At 41.4% G+C, this 20,490-nt stretch overlaps 1 protein-coding gene across 11 annotated transcripts in view; it reads right to left on the reverse strand.

Annotated features, from left to right (window-relative positions):
- MAP2K4 (mitogen-activated protein kinase kinase 4) overlaps window positions 1-20,490 on the reverse strand; it is a 175,269-nt gene that overhangs the window by 50,078 nt on the left and 104,701 nt on the right. For all 11 annotated transcript variants that reach the window (XM_074971920.1, XM_074971918.1, XM_074971916.1 and 8 more), the window contains 2 exons: window positions 12,650-12,824; window positions 476-595 (listed from right to left, as the gene is read on the reverse strand). In XM_074971920.1, coding sequence (XP_074828021.1) covers window positions 476-595; window positions 12,650-12,824 — 295 coding nt within the window. The remainder of the gene's footprint in view (window positions 1-475; window positions 596-12,649; window positions 12,825-20,490) is intronic.

The raw sequence follows: 20,490 nt of genomic DNA on the forward strand, positions 1-20,490 counted from the left end.
TCCTAAAGCATCACACCCCTTCTCCCCTGCTGCAGCGACTCCTGGGGCTTTGCAGCTCCAGCCCTCCCCAGCACAAGCCAGTGTGCAAAGCACAGAACCTTTGAGAGTCTGTGTAGAGCACATCTATAAATCAGATGTGTGAAATGTGTCAGATATCTGAGTGCCACACAACTGTCCAGACAGTCAAACCAATGAAACTCCTCCAAATCCTAGATGTGATCATGAGAGAGCATGGCAGGAAAGCAGCAATAATCTTGACAGGGATCGTATAAATGAACACCAAACTATATACACAGCAGCAATCAGAATCCAGAGTCTCTTCCCTTCTAGTAATGGGTCTGATTACAACTTGCGACTCAAAAATCCCACAGTAAATTAACTCCTTCCTTCTATAGTAAACTGAAGGCTGCTGCAAATTAAATTTTAAATTAAAATAAAACCTTTGGTATAAATGAAACAAACTCTGAGTGCCCACCTCTCTGAAGAGTGCTCCATAAAACTGAACAATATAGGGGCAGTCACTACTTCGCATCACTACATCCAAGTCCATTAGAAGCTGTTTCTGTTCCTTTTCATCCACCGTTGACCGAATTCTCTGAAAGAGTAAGGAATGGAAGAAGTTTTATCACTAATATGCTACTACTACATCATCCTCAGCCAGTCCACGAGAAACCTGCCAGAATCCCAGTCCCAGGGTGGGGCATGGAGTCTCAAACACATGAAAACAACATGCTTTAAAGAACTAGACCATGTTTTTAAATGAGAAAAAAAATTGCAATTAATATAAACCTAAAGCAAGTTAGTTCAGATTATGAAATCTATGGCCAAATTTTACTTCAAATCTCAGTGTTATCAGGTGGAGCATCATTAAGCAGCAAAAGGCAATCAAAGATTTTCTTTACCCTCTTTAAAACCTACAGCAAAACAATATTCAGGGTTTTATGTTCAAAGCAACGTGCAGTGGTGAGTTAGCCACAGCTCCACTGATGTTGGGACCTGAACACTGCTTTGAAATGTAACCCTCAAATATAATATTTAAATTTACTAAAGGAAGGAAATTAAGACGAAGGCACTCCCTACACTGTGCATCCATCACAGCATGCCTGCAGGTCTTTCAGACCAGTTGGTCATTTCATGCCATGATTTATACTGTACATACTAGGCAGGCTAAAAGACCAAACAACTATGCATTTCTTGCCTGGTAGTGGCCTCTATAGTTAAAGATACATAATGGTTTGCATTCTATTATAGCTTTCCAAAACTTGTGTTTCAGGATAAAGTTTTCCATGCTCAGTTTCTGACTGAAGACTTTTGTTTTTCAAAAGCTTCAGCAAAAACAGTTCAACTGTTTTCCAGCATGAGTTGGGGAAAGGGGAGGGACAGAGACAATTTTATCATTATAATCCAATTCTTGCGAAAACATGTAGAAAAAACTGTGGCACGAGGGCATCATCCTACCAACACTACCAAGCACAGTGCTCACAACTGAGCATAGAACCATGGACGTCAGTGAGACAACTCATTAATAAGCGCTACAGATGGTTGTAGATTGTTTTCAGGGTCAGGCTCTTGTACTGCACTATTTGAGAAATAACGTATGATCATGTAATTGCATACTGTCTCGTAATGACACATACACAGGGGGTAGAGTAGCTGTTGTACAACTGTTTTTACTTTTGACATTTCCTGATATTCTGAGTGCTTCACCATGCAGCCTTAATGTTCTAGTAACTTATGTTTTAGCCTAGAACAATAATTCCTTCCTTTCCCAACGGATCCTACAGTACTGTGGAAAACTGGCAAGCTACTTGCACAGCATACACAGGAATCACGTCACACACCCCTCCAATGCAGCCAAATGGGTGAAATACAGCAACTGTAGGCACAGAGAGGGATGGCTCAGGGGATTAGTAATGAAGCTACAGACATTTTCATGTCTAGGTCACTGGTTCAAATCTATCTGACAGCAGTTCAGTGGTGTATGTGAAATGAGTTTGGTGAGTCTGTTCCATGACACATCACTTAAGACACGACTACAATATACAGTACACTGACCCCCTGTAGGCTGCCCCTGCTGAAAGAACCTAACAGCTCCCTCAAGGTGGGAGGGGAGGCAGACTATAGGGTGGTTGGGGTCTCAAGAAGCTTGTAGTACTGCTGCTTTTGCTTTGGTATGGTATGGACAGAGGACATTAGCAGCCAGGACCATCAGCCTAGGACCTCTTAAGAACACTGAATGTACTAAGCTCTTTGTCTGGGCAGCTCCCGGTTCAGACCACTACTCATGTAGAACACTGCCACACCGCTGGTCATCTCCATCTGGAACACTCTACAAAGCAGATGAACAGTGGGGGCTCAGAAATTAGCTTTTCTCCAGTTTGAAACCTTGGCATCTCCCTCGACTCAGAGGTCATCTCCTCTGCCCACATCTTCCTTCAACAATGCTGCCTCTACTCCACATTTGCTGAACCCTCATCCATAGCGCCCATCCCCTTTCAATATTAGAACACTTTTCTCGATGGGTCCCCAATTTCTCCTGGCTCCAGTACACACAGAATCCTGTGATCGGCCTTCCCACACCGAGAAAGAAGTTCAGCTGTGCAACCCCATCACTACAATAGCACCGACTTCCTTTCGTTTCAGGATCCAGCCTAAAATTACCCTTCTTGTTTTTAAGACCTTTCCTGGATTCTCCCCAGATACACACTGTTCTCTCTAGTCATCTAGTACTGGCCTCTCCCTCTTCCCCTGCACAATCTCATCAAGGCTAGTGCAACAGCTTCCTCCTCTACAGCTCCTGCCATCCCTATATCTCTCTGGCTCTCCACTGCACTTCAAACTTCAGTTCAAAACATCTCTTCTCTCCCTGCCTTTACCTCCTCTGCGTTATTTATCACTTACCATTGTAAAGCACTTGAGAATATAGTTTATATGGAAGACGCTGTTATAACAATAAACTGAAATGAATGTCAAGAACAAGAAACCACCCAGCCCAGTCTTTTCCAAGTACATTCTAACCGGGAAGGGAAGAGGAGGAGACAGACAGCAGGCCCAGAGAAGAGAAAGAGTTTCAGTTATACTGGAGAACTCTTTCAAACAGACACAAGAATTACAAGAAAACCCAAGAAGACAGCATGATATCCTCAACTAATGCACCTTCATGGAGTGGAGAAGAAGACCTTATAGTGGAACTAGGAGGAGGTCCCATACAAAAGTGCTGGAGACTGAAGATAGGTGATCCCAATAGAGGAAAAGCATATGTTGCATCCAGTACAACCGCAGGCTATGAGTGGGTCTGGCCAGAAAGAGATGATATTGTTTAGCCAAAGTGCACCAGGGACATTCCACCACAGCTCAGTGACCATGATTAACTGGCTAAGGAGCAAACATTTAGCAATGTAACAAGAACAAAAATAAACTGTTGGAATAAGCAGCAGAATCTTGAGTGATCAGCACACCTCCCCAACAGCATGTGAAGGCTGTACAAAAACGCTGCCAACTAACATGCAGACCACAAGTGCAACATGCTGCAGCCACTCCCCTGGAGAAAACCCTCCAAAGCTCAAGAGTAATAGAGAGGAGAGCTAGGAACAAATAAATCTAACCCAAGCCTTGTGGATAGTAGGGAAGCGATAAGCCTGGTATATCTTGACTTTAGTGAGGGTTTTGATACTGTCTCACATGACCTTCTCATAGAGAAACTAGGGAAATTTAGCCCAGATAGAGCTACGATAAAGTGGATGCATAACTCGTTGGAAAACCATTCCCAGAGAGTAGTTATCAGTAGTTCGCAGTCAAGCTAGAAGGGCATAATGAGTGAGGTCCTGCAGGGACTGATCCTGGGTCTGGTTCTATTCAATATCTTCATCAATGATTTAGATAATGGCATAGAGAGTACACTTATAAAGTTTGTGGACGATACCAAGCTGGAAGGGATTGCAAGTACTTTGGAGGATAGGATTAAAATCAAAAATGATCTGGAAACACTGGAGAAATGGTCTGAAGTAAATAGGATGAAATTCAATACGGACAAATGCAAAGTACTCCACTTACGAAAGAACAATCAGTTGTACACATACAAAATGGGAAATGACTGCCCAGGAAGGAGTAATGCGGAAAGGGATCTGGGGGTCATAGTGGATCACAAGCTAAATATGAGCCAACAGTGTAACACTGTTGCAAAAAGAGTGAACATCATTCTGGGATGTATTAACAGGAGTGTCGTAAGCAAGACATGAGAAGTAATTCTTCCGCTCTACTCCACGCTGATTAGGCCTCAGTTGGAGTATTGTGTCCAGTTGTGGGCGCCACATTTCAGGAACAATGTGAATAAATTGGAGAAAGTCCAAAAAAGAGCAACAAAAATAATTAAAGGTCTAGAAAACATGACCTATTAGGAGAGATTGAAAAAACTGAGTTTGTTTAGTCTGGAGAAGAGAAGACTGAGGGGGCATACGATAAGAGTTTTCAAATACATAAAAGTTTGTTACAAGTCAGAGGGAGAAAAAATTGTTCTCGTTAACCTCTGAGGATAGGACAAGAAGCAATGGGCTTGAAGTGCAGCAAGGGAGGTTTAGGCTGGCCATTAGGAAAGATGTCAGGGTGGTTAAGCACTGGAACAAATTGCCACGGGAGGTTATGGAATCTTCGTCACTGGAGTTTTTTAAGAACAGGTTAGACAAAAACCAATCAGGATTGGTCTAGTTACTACTAGGGCTGTCAATTAATCACAGTTAACTCATTTGACTAACACAAAAAAATTAATCGCGATTCATCACAGTTTTAACCACACTGTTAAACAATAGAATACCAATTGAAATTTATTAAATAGTTTTGGATGTTTTTCTACATTTTCAAATATATTGATTTCAATTACAACACAGAATACAAATTTCAGAGTGGTAGCCATGTTAGTCTGTATCAGCAAAAACAATGAGAAATCCTTGTGGCACCTTAGAGACTAACAAATTTATTTGGGCATAAGCTTTCGTGGGCTAAAGCCCACTTCATCAGATGCATGGAGCAGAAAATACAGTAGCAGATATATATACACAGTACATGAAAAGATGGGAGTTGCCTTACCAAGTGGGGGGTCAGCGCTAACGAGACAATTCAATTAACCGTAGAATACCAAAGGAGGAAAAATCACTTTTGTAGTGGTAATGAGGGTGGCCCATTTCAAAGAGTTGACAAGAAGGTGTGAGTAACAATAGGGGGAAATTAGTATGGGGAAATTAGTTTTTGTAATGACCCATCCACTCCCAGTCTTTATTAAGGCCCAATTTGATGGTGTCCAGTTTGCAAATTAATTTCAGTTCTGCAGTTTCTCGTTGGAGTCTGTTTTTGAAGTTTTTTTTTTTACTCCAACGAGAAACTGCAGAACTGGAATTAATTTGCAAACTGGACACCATCAAATTAGGCCTGAATAAAGACTAAGACAATTGAATTGTCTCATTGTTTTTACAGAATACAAAGTGTACAGTGATCACTTTATATTATTATTTTTATTACAAATATTTGCACTGTAAAAATGATAAACAAAAGAAATAGTATTTTTCAATTCACCTCATTCCAGTATTGTAGTGAAATCTCTTTATCGTGCAAGTGCAACTTACAAATGTATATTTTTTTGTTACATAACTGCATTAAAAAACAAAACGATGTAAAACTTTGGAGCCCACAAGTCCACTCAGTTCTATTGCTTGTTCAGCCAATCTCCAAGAGAAATAAGTTTGCTTACATTTACGGGAGATAATGCTGCCCGCTTCTTATTTACAATGTCACCTGAAAGCGAGAACAGGAATTTGCATGGCATTTTTGTAGCTGGCATTGCAAGGTATTTACATGCCAGATATGCTAAACATTTGTATGCCCCTTCATGCTTCGGCCACCATTCCAGAGGACATGCTTGCATGCTGATGACGCCCGTTAAAAAATTAATGCATTAATTAAATTTATGGCTGAACTCCATGGAGGAAAATTGTATGTTTCCCACTGTTTCACCTGCATTCTGCCATATATTTCATGTTATAGCAGTCTCAGATGATGACCCAGCACATGTGGTTCATTTTAAGAACACTTTCAATGCAGAGTAGACAAAACGCAAAGTAGGTACCAATGTGAGATTTCTAAAGATAGTTACAGCACTCAACCCAAGGTTTAAGAATCTGAAGTGCCTTCCAAAATCTGAGAGGGACGAAGTGTGGAGCATGCTGTCAGAAGTCTTAAAAGCGCAACACTCTGATGCGGAAACTACAGAACCCGAACCACCAAAAAAGGAAAATCAACCTTCTGCTGGTGGCATCTGACTCAGATGATGAAAATGAGCAATGTCCTAACAGATAAAACATAAAATGGGATACTAATTGATCTCTGAGACAGACCCCAAATCACACAAGGGAACAGGATGACTGGCTCCTGATGCACCTATCAATAATGGGTAAGAAAAAAGCTGAGAGATTTTGAGTGACACATGCTGGATGTCTCATGCTGCCAATATTAAAACATTCTTAGAATTTCTAAATATAGATGACAGTTTCCTGACTCAAAAACTGTTGTATCCAACATGGGGGAATTCTATATTAGACCTCATCTTGACAGATAAAGAGGAACTGATCACAGAACTAAAAATTAATGGTAACTTAGACACAAGACCTCATGATTTGAACACATTTATAATGTGCAATCAGAATAAAGTCCAGATGAGTGACATATACACTTGGTGCTTTAAAAAGCCAATTTCACAATGCTGAAAACAACTGTGAGCCAAATCAGCTGGGAGGAAAAATTTAATTAGAAAAATGTGAATGATGTCTGGGAATTGTTTAAGAACACCTTACTAAGTACCCAAAAGCCACAATTTTACAATTGAGGAAGAAGGCTCTTACTGCTTAAAAAAATAAAAAAATAATATGTAACAAATGGAATAATGGGGAAATGGATAATAATAACTATAAATCAGACGTAGGAACTGTGGAAAATTGATAAGGGAAGCAAGTGCAAATCTCTGGCCAGCAGAGTTAAGGACAATAAGAAGGCATTTTTAAAGTAAATTAGAAAAAAAAAGAATCCTAACAATAGTATTGGTCCATTACTAGAATTATCATTAATAATGAAGAAAAAGCAGACGTGTTCAATAAATATTTCTGTTCTGTATTTGGGGAAAAAAACAGATATGTAGCCATATCACATGATAACACCCTTTCCATTCCACCAGTATCTCAGGAGGATGTTAAACAGCAGATACTAAAGTTAGACATTTTTAAATCAGCAGGTCCAGATAACTTTCATTCAAGAGTTTTAAAAGACCTGGATGAGGATCTTGTTGACAGTTAATGTTGATTTTAAATAAGTCTTGGAACACCAGAGAAGTTCCAGAAGTTCCAGAAGACTGAAAATGTAAGGCTGTGCCAATATTTTAAAAAGGAAGTATTTCTTTACACAATGCCAGAGGATGTTGTGAACACCAAGACTGTAACAGGGTTCAAATCAGAACTAGATAAATTAATGGCTATTAGCCAAGATGGGCAGGGATCGTGTCCCCAGCCTCTGTTTACCAGAAGCCAGGAATGGGCGACAGGGGATGGATCACTTGATGATTACCTGTTCTGTTCATTCCCTCTGGGGCACCTGGCATTGGTCACTGTCGGAAGACAGCATACTGGGCTAGATGGACCTTTGGTCTGACCCAGTATGGCCGTTCTTATGTGATAACATAGATAATTATAGGCCTGTCAGTCTGACATTAATCCCAGACAAGATCATGGACCCGCTGATACAGGACTCGATTAATAAAGAATTAAAGAAGGGCAACATAATTAATGCCAGTCAATGGGTTTATGGAAAATAGATCCTGTCAAACTAACTTGATATAATTTTTTGATGAGATTACAAGTTTGGTTGATAAAGATAATAATGTTGATGTAATATTTGACTTGGTACCGCATGACATTTTAATTAAAAAACTAGAAAGATATAAAATTAACATGTCACACAATAAATGGATTTAAAGCTGGCTAACTGATAAGCCTCAAAATGTTGCTGTAAATGGGAAATAATAATCCAACAGGTATGTTTCTACTGGGGTCCTGCAGGACTGGTTCTTGGCCCAATGCAATTTACCATTTTTTTTTATGAAATGAAAGAAAACATAAAATCATCATGGATAAAATTTGCAGATGACACAAAAATTGGGGGAGTGGTAAGTAATGAAAAGAGCAGGTCATCGATACAGAGTGATTAGGATCACTGGGTAAACTGGGCGAAAGCAAACAATATGTATTTTATTACAGCCAAATGTAAATACATACATCTAGGAACAAAGAATGTAGGCCATACTTACCAGGATTGGGAACTCTATCCTGGGAAGCTCAGAGACTGAAAAAGGACTTGGGGGATCCTGGTGGATAATCAGCTAATACAATGCTGTGGCCAAAAGGGCTAATGCAGTCCCTGAATGTAAAAACAGGGGAATCTCAAGTAGAAGTGAAGAGGTTATTTTATCTCTGTATTTGGCACTGGTGCGACTTCTGCTAGAATATTGTGTCCCGTTCCGGTGTCCACAATTCAAGGATGATGATAAACTGGGATTCAGAGAAGAGCCATGATTGATGAAAGGATTACACGCCTTACAGTGATTCAAAGAACTCAATCTATTTAATATAACAAAGAGAAGATTAAGGGATGACTTGATTACAGTTCATAAGTACCTACATAGGGAACAAATATTTAATAATGAGCTCTTCAATCTAGTACCAAAGGGTATAACGTTAGCTAACAGCAGGACGAGGCGGTAGACAAATCAAGAGGGAGGCTTACAGATAGAGAGCTCACCTTCCTAACTACTTGCAACTCTAGGTACTTGTTTTGATGAGCTTCCTGGGACAACCACTGACCAGGAACTGAGTGGAGACAACAGAGCTCCCCTAGTGGTGCAGAAGATAATTGGTTTCCTGGTTCTAGAAAGCTCTTTTCTAAGAGGGAAACATGGAGAAGCCCAAGGTGCATGTTTTTGTTTGTTACAGTATTTCTCTTATTTTTGCTCTCCCCCCTCCCTTTCAGTTACCCGCTGCCCCCAGCTCAGCCCCAGGCTCTTGGAGAGACATGGGAACACATTTATATTTACTTTTAAACATACACATGCAGAGGATCATAAGGGGAAGAGAGGGAAGCAGAGCTGGGCATGAGCACTCATGCTGAAGTCCTTTGCTCATGCAGTAATGCTGTGTGAGGTTCAAAGCCTTGCTGAAGTGTTTTTACACCTGTGCAACAAAATGGTGCACCATCCTCCCTTAATGCTGACATTTTAATGTAGGATCACAGCCTTTTGGATTGTTCATTGAAGCTGGCAGGCTGATTGTGTGAGCAACTAGCTTCAGCAGTAATACTTAGATGAAAGCTGCTGCCAGGCTCAATAAAATGGTTGGCTAAGCCATACTAGCATGTATGAAAGGAAACTAAAAAAAGAAAACTTAATAGTACATCTGCCTGCAGATACCAGCTACTTTGGTGGGGACTGGCACATGCAGGCTGGCAGGATGGGCTAGGCTGCTCTGCTGCTTTGGTAAGAAAAGCAGTATTCTAGCAGAAGTTTGGCTACCTAAGGAAGGCCAAACAGAAAACAGGAGTTCTGCTGACACTGATGGGCTAGCAGTATGGGCTAGACCACTTTGCTGCATCCTGCGATAAAGAAGACACAGAGAAAGCAGTGGTAAAATGGAAGACTGAGGTAGGTTAAACTTGAGACAGCTAGGGGAACAGTGGGCTTATGGACACCAGGAGGCTAGTAGTATGGGCTGCACCACTCTGCTGACTCTCTGAAGAAAAGCCAGTGGAAGAAGTGGAAAATGAAAGGCAAGGTCTTGCTGCACAAATGACCTATCTGAGGGAGCTGACAGAACAGGCTCAGTGCCCAGAACCCCATGCTGCCCAAATGTACGAGAACAGGGAGTAAATATGGGGAAGCTGAGCCACTGGAGTAGGGGAACTCGGTTTGTTTGTTCATTTTTTAAACTGTGATTTGTTTCTAGCCTGTAGGAGTCAGACCTGGCCTGGAGGTCAGCGAGATCCACTGGGGAGACGGGGATTCAAGATAGCAACCACAATCAGAAATGGCTATGGCCCTTCCTGGAACAAGTGGAGCAAAAATACCTGGTTACCATGTCAGCCTTAGAGGGATGGGGGGACTGGGTCCTGCACCATGGATTTTTCCTGCCGCTCTAACTTCCAGCCTCTCACAGACTTTAAGGTCAGAAGGGACCACTATGACCATCTAGTCTGACCCCCTGCACATTGCAGGCCACTCACCCACTCCTGTAATAGACGACTCAACTTCGGTAGAGTTACTGAAGTCCTCATATCATGGTTTAAAGACTTAAAGTCACAGAGAATCCACCATTTACAGACACATTCCTGGGAACTTTATTTCACCCCAGTCAGAACAGAAGACAACAGCCACGGGTCTCTGACTTGTCACTTCCAAAACGTCACGTTCTGCTGCTGAATGACCAGCCCGCACAGCTGAAAGCTTGTCTGCTACATCACTGCTGTTGGAGTCGATGCTTCATCTTGGCCTGAAGCACCAAGCAGCTATGAACAATTAGCTTGAAGAGTCTGCAAAGCCAGCTCCTCCTGCTGAATTTCACTCCCTGCTGCCTGCCACCCTGCTGTAAAGTGGAGCAGGTGGCACACTAATGTGTGGCTGGGCATGTGCAGGAGTTCTTTGATCTTAGCTGGGCCTGCTGTCTTGCCATGTTTTCTCTTTAAATACCAGTTTCCTGTTCTCAAAAATCCTCTTCCTGCCAAGGGGGGCACAAGGCAGAGGGAGAAAAACCAAAATAGTGAGGAAAGCTCCTGCCTGCAGACAGAAAGTGGAGAGGCTTAGAAAACCACATCAACTGCTTCTTCAAGCAGAGGCAAGACACTGGGAGTTGGAACAGAGTCAGTTGCTGGTGGCACACTGTAAGCTAGAGAGAGAGGAGCCTCTCTCTATGCGAGGAAGGAGAGGAGGAATAACCCAGTGGTGACCCATCACGGAGCACCAGGCACCCATGAGGGACAATAGGGTCCAGCTGGTCTAAAGAGGCTGACCTACCTCCCGGACTGCCCAAAGAGCAACAGTCACAAAAATCAGAGAAAGCCATGTCCAGTACACGCTCCAGAAGCTAGCTCAGGATCAGCTTTGTGGGGAAAGCTAATCCTAAACAACTTCAACATCAAGACTACTTGCCTTGAGGAATGTGGCACAGCCCACCCGCTGAGTCCAATGGTAAGGAGTGCCTCACAGTGCTCTCCAGTGGCTCCTTCCATCTCCCACTCACTGGGCTTGGTGAGGCTGGGAGTGCTGAAGCAGCAGCAGCAAGCTCTGTCCCTGAGTCAGGAAAGGTGCCAGGCATCATTCTGCTATGCCCATCCCAACAACTCCAAAAAGCATAACTGACCTCCTGTCTGCTGGAAGGAGGGTGCCATGTTGCTGGGGGAAGTAAGAGGGAAGAGGAGTGATGCTGGAGACTCCAAGAGCATTTTAGTTGTTCCCAGGGACAGCACATATATAAATCTCGGGCAACTGGGTCTTATCCATCTCTCTATCATATAGAATGGCTGCTAGCAAGAGGGTTGCAACACATCCCCAAACTGGTTCCAACAAGTACATGAACCCACTGGGAATTAACATGTCCAAACCCACTTAGACAGTGTTTGGAGAGAGAGACCATTAAAGAAAGTAACACGTACTTCTAGGTAGTTTGGGTTCAGAGCACACTTCTACTCTTCCAGTGAAGCCAGGGGAGCATGTGTCACTATTTTGTACCTGTAACTAGATTTAGGAGGCGGATATCATTAACTGGTACGCAGCACAAGTAAAGAAGAGAGAATTCATCACTTCCAGAGTGAAAAAACATCCACTGCCCATCTCACCCCAAACTGGACCTTCAAGTGACTAATCAAAAATCCCCAACAACGTGCAGTGTTAAAGCAAAGACAAAGGTTATTTTATGTTACACAAGAACTAGGAAAACAATATTTAAAAAACAAAAAAGCATGAGTTTGGTGCTGGTGTAAAGTATCAAATGGACAGCCCTGGAGGCTTAGACCTTCTGTGTTTCCAGGACCGGGTCAGCACAGGAGGCACTCCATGCTTTCACATCATGGTGAGACTGAGAGAGCAGTATGTTCTCTAAACACATGCCCACTCATTTCCTGCCCTCTCTGGTGAGGCTGTCAAGTGCTGTAGCATGGATACATATCCAGCTGGAACCAGTCTTTAGTCACTAACTCATTTCACAAAGGACACTAAGCTGCCATTGGATGTTAACTTGTGCTTACTACCAACCTAAGCTGGATTTGAACCAGTGATCAGCAGGTGAAAGGCCTCATATCCCATTACCCGTCTCCAGAGCCATCCAACCCCCCAAAGCAGTTGCTTCCTAAGAGGCACAGTCAGTTTTTTAAAGTGCACAAGCAAGATATAAGACCTTCACAATTCACTTGACAGATATGCCCATTACACACTGTGTTTTCAGCACAAGTACCCTTTATATTGAAGATAAACAGAACAGAACAGTAGACAGTGACAGACGGATGAATATTAATTCTCCATCACGTTCCATCCTTAATGAACTGAAGTACAAACACAATTATGGGCATCACCTACTTTAACTGCCATAATTTGCCCACTTGGTTTGTGGACCATTTTGTTGACAGAACCATAAGCTCCTCGTCCAATTTCTCCAAGGTCTTTCAAGTCCTCTGCAGTAAAATCCCAATGCTGTTCAGGGGAAATCTTCAATTTTCCTGATGATTCAATGCTGTGTGTTCTCAGTCTCTCTCTGTCAAAAATATTGGGAAGCAATTTTTCCACATTTTAAATAGTTTGTAACTTTCTCTTTTCAGCAGCACTTGATTAAACATTGAAAGAGAGGGTTGCACATAGGCTACAGCAACAATGTGATTCCAGGGAGGATTCTATTTGGGGATGCAGGGTTGAGGGAGAATGTTAAATCAACAAAGAAATACATTTGGTCACAGCTTTAATTAGCTATATGTCTTAACTGCAGCATAAGACTTAATATGTGTCTCAGATTAGATTCATTCTAATTACTCTCATTTACATGGCTATTTTCTATTGTGCATAAAAATACATCAGGCTTGTAGCAGGACTTGGTATAGCATGCAGAACCAAGATTCTTTAGAGCATTCCTAGTCTCACGTATACAAATCTATGCGTGTCACCTCCCCTGCAGAAATGCACTTGCTGGTGACTACCTGTCTTACTTGTATTGCTCATGTTGAACAGAAATCAAACTAAATCTCCAGTTTGTATTAGCAGGTTTATGAAGAGCTTGTTGATCTTAATGGAAAACTGTAACTTATTTCAAATAGTGCATAATCACTTCATCTAATTGAAAAAAGGCACTGAAGAGCCATTTTTAATATAAAATATAATGCAAATTGACTATTACTCAAGAAACCAGAAGCTGCCAGACCAAATGTTTCTCGACAAAGTGCCTGAGCCCAGAGTCCTCGGGCACAGAGAGCTCCCATAGCCCCCAATATGAATTTGTCTGTGTAAGGAATACAGGATGATGCCCACAGTTTGTGACAGAAGCTACAGAATTCCACAGTTGTTTTAAGGTGATTCCTATTACCTGTTGCAAATTTTGTTCTTAACATTGATTTAATAGAAAATCTATGTGTATTTTCTACACTTTATTCCTAGTAGATAATAGTGTTTACCTTAAAACAACTGCAAAAGTCTCCAGTGTTTCTCATGAGTTCATCTTCTGATTAGCACTTCCTTGGTCATAAGCTATCCCAGGAGACTGGGCTTCCTGCTTTAAAGTCACATTAATCAAAAGGTCGCTCACACCAGAACCCTCCAGTGTTATGGAGGCATTACATCAGATAGGCATTTGTGAAAGCCAAGTTTCTCAAGTTAACCAGCCAAAGGAATAAACATACTACAGTGTATTCCATGCTGATAAATACAATAGAACATCTATTAGCCAGCAGCTGTACATGACACATGCTTTGATATTACTATGGGCCCACTCCTGAACTCCTTGCGTATGTCTACATAGCTTCTGGGAGCAGGTGTTGCAGCCCAGGTTGACAGACTTATGTTAGCGGGCTTACGCTAGAGTGCAAAAAATAGCAAAATGAACGTTCCGACTTGGGTTGGCACTTGGGCTCTGAAGCCTAGGGACAGAGGTTGGCTTCAGAGCCTGAACTCCAGGCCAAGTCTGAATGTCAAAGCCAAGTCTACACAGCTATTTTAAGCATGCTGGCCCGAGCCCCTTAGTGCAAGTGTCTGTTGACCCAGGCTGAGAGCCATGCTCCCAGCAGTTGCGTAGGCCTACCCCTTTGGGCTTCATTGGAAGCTTGGTCTTTGTGGGCAGCAAGGTCAGGCCCAAAGTACCCATTTACTGGAACAACTAAGGCTTAAATGACCTCATCTGCTGTGTTCTAGCTTCTTTGTGAAACGTTGGTGTTGCACTTCCTGGTCCTTGAACATCTGCATTCTGTGGACCCAATGGAAGAAGAATCTCACTGAACAGCTTCTTTCAGGAACATTATTTTTCTCTCAGCAACTTTTTGTGATGCTGCTGCTCCCCTTCCCCTGTTATAGCTTTCCTATTCTGACTCCCCCAGTTTGCTACTTCCCACCTAAACCCTCTGAAACCCCTGCAGTTAAACACAATTAAAGGGTGGTCATGCTGGTGATGGCACAAACATTAAGAATACAAAAATCCGCAGAGACCTCATCTATTCTTGGCCTTCCTTGATTTCTGTATGTTAAATTCCTCAAATTAAAACACTACAATAACTTAGATTCTGAATGGAATGTACTTAACAAAAAGCAAGGAATGAAAAAAGGAAACAAAAGACAAGAGCAGGTGAAAACAATTCAAAGAAACTAACAGAAGAACAGTACAGAAGAAACCTCACCTCAGACTTTGCCACCTGCCTCTGCTGAACATAAAGAAAATTTACCTTGGGAGCTGGGTGATGAGAGTTACAGCCTTCCTTGCTGCTAGCACATTTTGATTTGACAGTAATCTGAAAATGGTTCTGTGTTTGCTGGAAGAACCTAGCAGGTGTGAACTGCTGCTTTGAAAGGTGCTAGGAGATGGCCCCTCCTGCTCATGTCTTCCCAGCCAGAGCAGTAGCAGGAAGGACTGGAAGGCAGACGTGCACAGTGGTGACACCAAATCCCTGCTGATGGACCACTGCTGCTGCAGAATCTGGAAATTTTCTGATGGAATTTTTTCCACTGGAAAATGCCAATTCGTTGAAAGCAAAACATTTAGCAGAAACGTGTTAATTATGCCAAAATTTTGCTTCCAGGGGAAGGTTAATAAGGTCAAAATGTTCCATTTCGACATTTTCACAACAGAACATTTCCATTTTTTGTTTGGAAATCACTTTTTATTTTTAAATTTATTTTACATTATTAAAAAATTTAGATGTGGGCATTGGAATGAAACATTTCAATTTTTTAAACAACAAATGCTTCGATTGACTTCAAATTCTTTTTTTTTCCCCAGAATTTTGTTTTGAGGCAAATTTCAAAATTTTTTGTGTTCATTCCTTTCCGGAATAGGAAAGGAATTCAAACTCACGGAATTTCCTACAAAACGGAAAACGAGGTTCCTGTTCTGCTTTAGCCCGAAGGCAAATTGTGCCACTGTTCCTGAAGTGGCAGGGAGAAGACACAAGCCTGGGGTTGAGGGTAAGAAGTCTTAGCAATGCCTCTCTACCTACAGAGGGGATTGCAGGTGCGAAGATGATGGCGTGAAATAGGGGTGCTCCATGGAACTATAAACATGAAAGCAATTTGCTCTAGTCCTAGTGAAATGCCACTAACAATCCCGATCAGATTTTTAGTCACCTGTTCAAATGCCCACGTGAAATGGTCATTTGGCCAAATGACATGTTTAACAGAGTGGCACACATTTTAATACAGACCTTGTTCATGTAGTGAAGCTCTTAGAAGTAAATATTGCCATGTTCCTGTAAGAAGCACAGTCTGGAGCTCAAACATTCCTGTCAGCATTAAAATGTTATGATTTTTATAGTGATTTCTTCAGTGGAAAGGTAATTTAGGACTTGTCTAATGCAGGGACCTCTACACCAGTGTAGCTGCACACAAATGCATACCCCTGAGTAGATGCATTGCATTGGTGTAATATGGGAGTACACTGGTGTGAAACCAGGATAAATGCAAACCCCACTTAATTCCAGGTCAGTGCATCTACAATAGGGTTTGTACTATTATAGCTATACCAGTGCAAAAAGCCCTAATGTAGACAAGCGCTTAGAGCCAGCATCTTTAAAGTCTGCCCTACAAAGCCAACACAGTGAATTGGGAATTAAAATATCAAAAGAGTAACTCTAGAGAGAAATGTGAAGGTCAAAAGTAGTTAATGCCAGATTCCTGCTTCACTGCTGGAGGCTGGATTTCAATCACTTGTGTTTAGTGATATACAAGAATCTTTATAGACTTTTTAGGTCATAATATGTCAGCTTTCTCTTCCCCTATCCACTTCTGCTTTCTGACGATGCAATCAACGTGTAACAGGCCAGGAATGTGGGTACAAAGCCATTTCCAAGCTAGGCATATAACCCTCACAAGATCAAGCTGAATCCCAGGGATGCCCCAAGATGGACCTGTGGGGGAGGGAGATTTTAAGATTTATTAGTACTATCACTTTTAATACCCACACACGAGCGGTTAGATTAACATTCTCAGCCTCCAATAATTATGGAGGAGATTTTTAAAGGAATCCAGGGGTCTTGGAGTTCATTTCCCATTGAATTCACTGGAATTTGGGCTTCTAACTCTCTTTAGTGCCTTTGAAAATCCCAGTCTAGAATGTTATTCCAAAACTATCAGAGGCTTGGGAGTCCCATGGGGCTTGAACAGATAAGACAGCTAGTGCTATATGGAGCACTGCATTTGTAAGATGCCAATTTATAGACCTTACTCCAACTGGTTACTTTGCTTTGTCACAGCAGTTATATTCCAGGGATTAGGAACACCAAGCAAGGCAATCATTCTTCGCAACAGTTGCCCTTTGACAGAAGGAAAAAATGTTCATGGATCCAGCTTGGCATTAGCCACAAGGACTGCTGGAGCCAGGCACCACTGTTCAGGGCCAAGGACAGTGTCACACAAAAGCAGGACATGAAGTTTGCTAATTGCAAGCTTACTGAGCTAGATCCACACAGGAAGCTTGGCGAGTCTAATAAGCCTACAAGATTCCAAAACTCTACTGCAAAATAACCATAAATACTAGGGCCATCAATTAATCGCAGTTAACTCATGCAATTAACTAAAAAAAAAAAATTAATTGTGATTAACCACAGTTTTAATTGCACTGCTAAACAATAACAGAATACCAATTGAAATATATTGATTTCAATTACAACACAGAATACAAAGTGTACACTGCTCACTTTATATTATTTTAATGATTACAAATATTTGCACTGTAATAATGATAAAAAGAAATAGTATTTTTCAATTCACCTCATACAAGTACTGTACTTACTGCAATCTTTTTATCGTGCAAGTGCAATTTACAAATGTAGATTATTTTTTGTTACATAACTGCACTCAAAAACAAAACAATGTAAAACTTTACAGCCTACAAGTCCACTCAGTCCTACTTCTTGTTCAGTCAATCGCTAAGACAAACAAGTTTGTTGACATTTATGGGAGATAATGCTGCCTGCTTCTTATTTACAATGTCACCTGAAAGTGAGAACCGGCATTCACATGGTACTTTTGTAGCCAGCGTTGCAAGGTATTTACGTGCCAGATAAAGTAACTATTCATATGCCTCTTCATGCTTTGGCCACCGTTCCAGAAAACATGCTTCCATGTTGATGATGCTCATTAAAAAAATAATACGTTAATTAAATTTGTGACTCAACTCCTTGGGAGAGAACTGTATGTCTCCTGCTCTGCGTTTTACCCGCATTCTGCCATATATTTCATGTTATGGCAGTTTCAGATGATGACCCAGCACATGTTGTTCATGTAAAGAAAACTTTCACTGTAGATCTGACAAAATGCAAACAAGGTACCAATGTGAGATTTCTAAAGATAGCTACAGCACTCAACCCCAGGTTTAAGCATCTAAAGTGCCTTCCAAAATCTGAGAGGGACGAGGTCTGGAGCATGCTTTCAGAAGTCTTAAAAGAGCAACAGTTCAATGCCGAAACTACAGAACCCAAACCACCAAAAAAGAAAATTAACCTTCTGCTGGTGGCATCTGACTTAGATAATGACAATGAACATGTGTCAGTCCACACTGCTTCGGATCATTATCAAGCAGAACCTGTCATCAGTATGGACGCATGTCCCCTGGAATGGTGGTTGAAGCATGAAGGGACATATGAATCTTTAGCGCATCTGGCACATAAATATCTTGCAACGCCGGCTACAACAGGGCCATAAGAACGCCTGTCCTCACTTTCAGTTTACATTGTAAACAAGAAGCAGGCAGCATTATCTCCTGCAAATATAAACAAACCTGTTTGTCTGAGCGACTGGCTGAACAAGAAGTAGGACTAAGTGGACTTGTAAGCTCTAAAGTTTCATATTGTTTTATTTTTGAATGCAGGGGGTTTTTTTTGGACATTATGCTACATTTGTAAGTTCAACATTCATAATAAAGAGACTGCACGACAGGACTTGTACTAGGTGAACTGAAATACTATTTCTTTTGCTTCTTTTTTACGGTGCAAATATTTGTAATAAAAAATAAATATAAAGTGAGCACTGTACACTTTGTATTCTGCGTGGTAACTGAAATCAATATATTTGAAAATGTGGAAAACATCCAAAAGTATTTAAATAAATGGTATTCTATTATTGTTTAACTGCATGATTAATCACGATTAATTTTTTTAAATCACGTTATTAATTGTGAATAATTTTTTAATTGCTTGACAGCCCTAATAAAAATATCTGCACGTTTTTGGACAGGCATAAATTCATTGTATTGCAGTAATTAAACTCTGCCATTAGTATCTTAGCAGTAGGAATGCTGAAACTTTTAAAAACAAGCATTTTTTTGGCATGGGCGAGAAGTCCTATGAGGGGAAAGCAGAGAGGTGGAGGGGTAATTTCACACAAACCTGAAGATTATGTGACAGCACTAAGGCCCTACATAATGGAGCAAGGCCAGGCCAGAAAGGTGGCATATGCAAGTATGTGAATATTCAGTGAGTGCCTTTGTGTTGCTGTGGGTATCAGAGCAAAAAAACTAAGAGGGAAGGGATGAAATGTTGTGGTGGGAGCATATAACTGGCAAGAAATGTTAGAGACAACAAGAAGGGGTTCTACTAATATGTCAGACAGAAAAGAAAGACCAAGGATGGTGCTCAATGGAGAAGGTGAGCTGGTATTGGAAGATGATAGAAAGGCAGAGCTGCTCAATGCCTACTTTGCTTCAGCCATCTCAAAAAAAAAATAACATGTGATCGGACAACTAGCGAAGTTCCCATAGACAATAAAAGGGAAAGGATGCAAATCAGGATAAGTAAAGAACGCGTCAGAGATATTCTGACTAATCTCAATGAATTCAAGTCAGTGGGGCCAGATGCTATTCCCGCCAAGGTTCTGATGTTATTAACTGAAGAAATCTTGGAGCCACTGGCAATAATATTTGTAAACTCATGGATGACAGGAGAGGTCCCGGAAGACTGGAGAAGAGCTAACGTGGTGCCCATCTTTAAAAAGGGGGAAAAGAAGGACCCTGGGAACTATAGACCAGTCAGCCTGACCTCTACAGCTGGGAAGCTACTAGAGCAATGTATAAAATATTCAATTTGTAAATACCTGGGGGATGAAGGGGTGATCACTAGCAGCCAGCATAGATTTACTAAGAACTAGCTTGATTTCCTTCTTTGACAGGGTAACTGGTTTGGTGGATTTGGGGAATGTGGTAGACATCATATACCTGGACTTCAGCAAGGCTTTTGACACAGTCCCACATGACATTCTGATAAGTAAGCTGGAGAAATGTGGGCTTCACAGAACTACCATTAAATGGATACATAATTGGTTAAACAACTGCAAACAAAGACTAACTATTAAGGGAATGATGTCAAATTGGAGGGAGGTCTCAAATGGGGTTCCACAGGGATCTGTTCTGGGTCCGGTGTTTTTTAACGTCTTTATTAATTACCTGGATGTAGAAATAGAGAGCATATTGATCAAATTTGTAGATGACACAAAGCTGGGGGTCAAGGGCAAAGCTGGGGTTTGCAAACACTTTGGAGGATAGAGCTAATATTCAAAGGGATCTTGATAAACTGGAGAACAGGGCTATAGACAAGAAAATGAAATTCAACAAAAACAAATGTAAGGTGCTACACTTAGGGAAGAAAAATCAATTGGACAAATACAGAATGAGGGATAACTGGCTTGGCAGCAGCACTGCTGAGAAGGATCTGGGTGTTGCGGTGGATCACAACCTCAAC

Source organism: Natator depressus, chromosome 14 (genome assembly GCF_965152275.1).
Source record: "Natator depressus isolate rNatDep1 chromosome 14, rNatDep2.hap1, whole genome shotgun sequence".
NCBI lineage: Eukaryota > Metazoa > Chordata > Testudines > Cheloniidae > Natator > Natator depressus.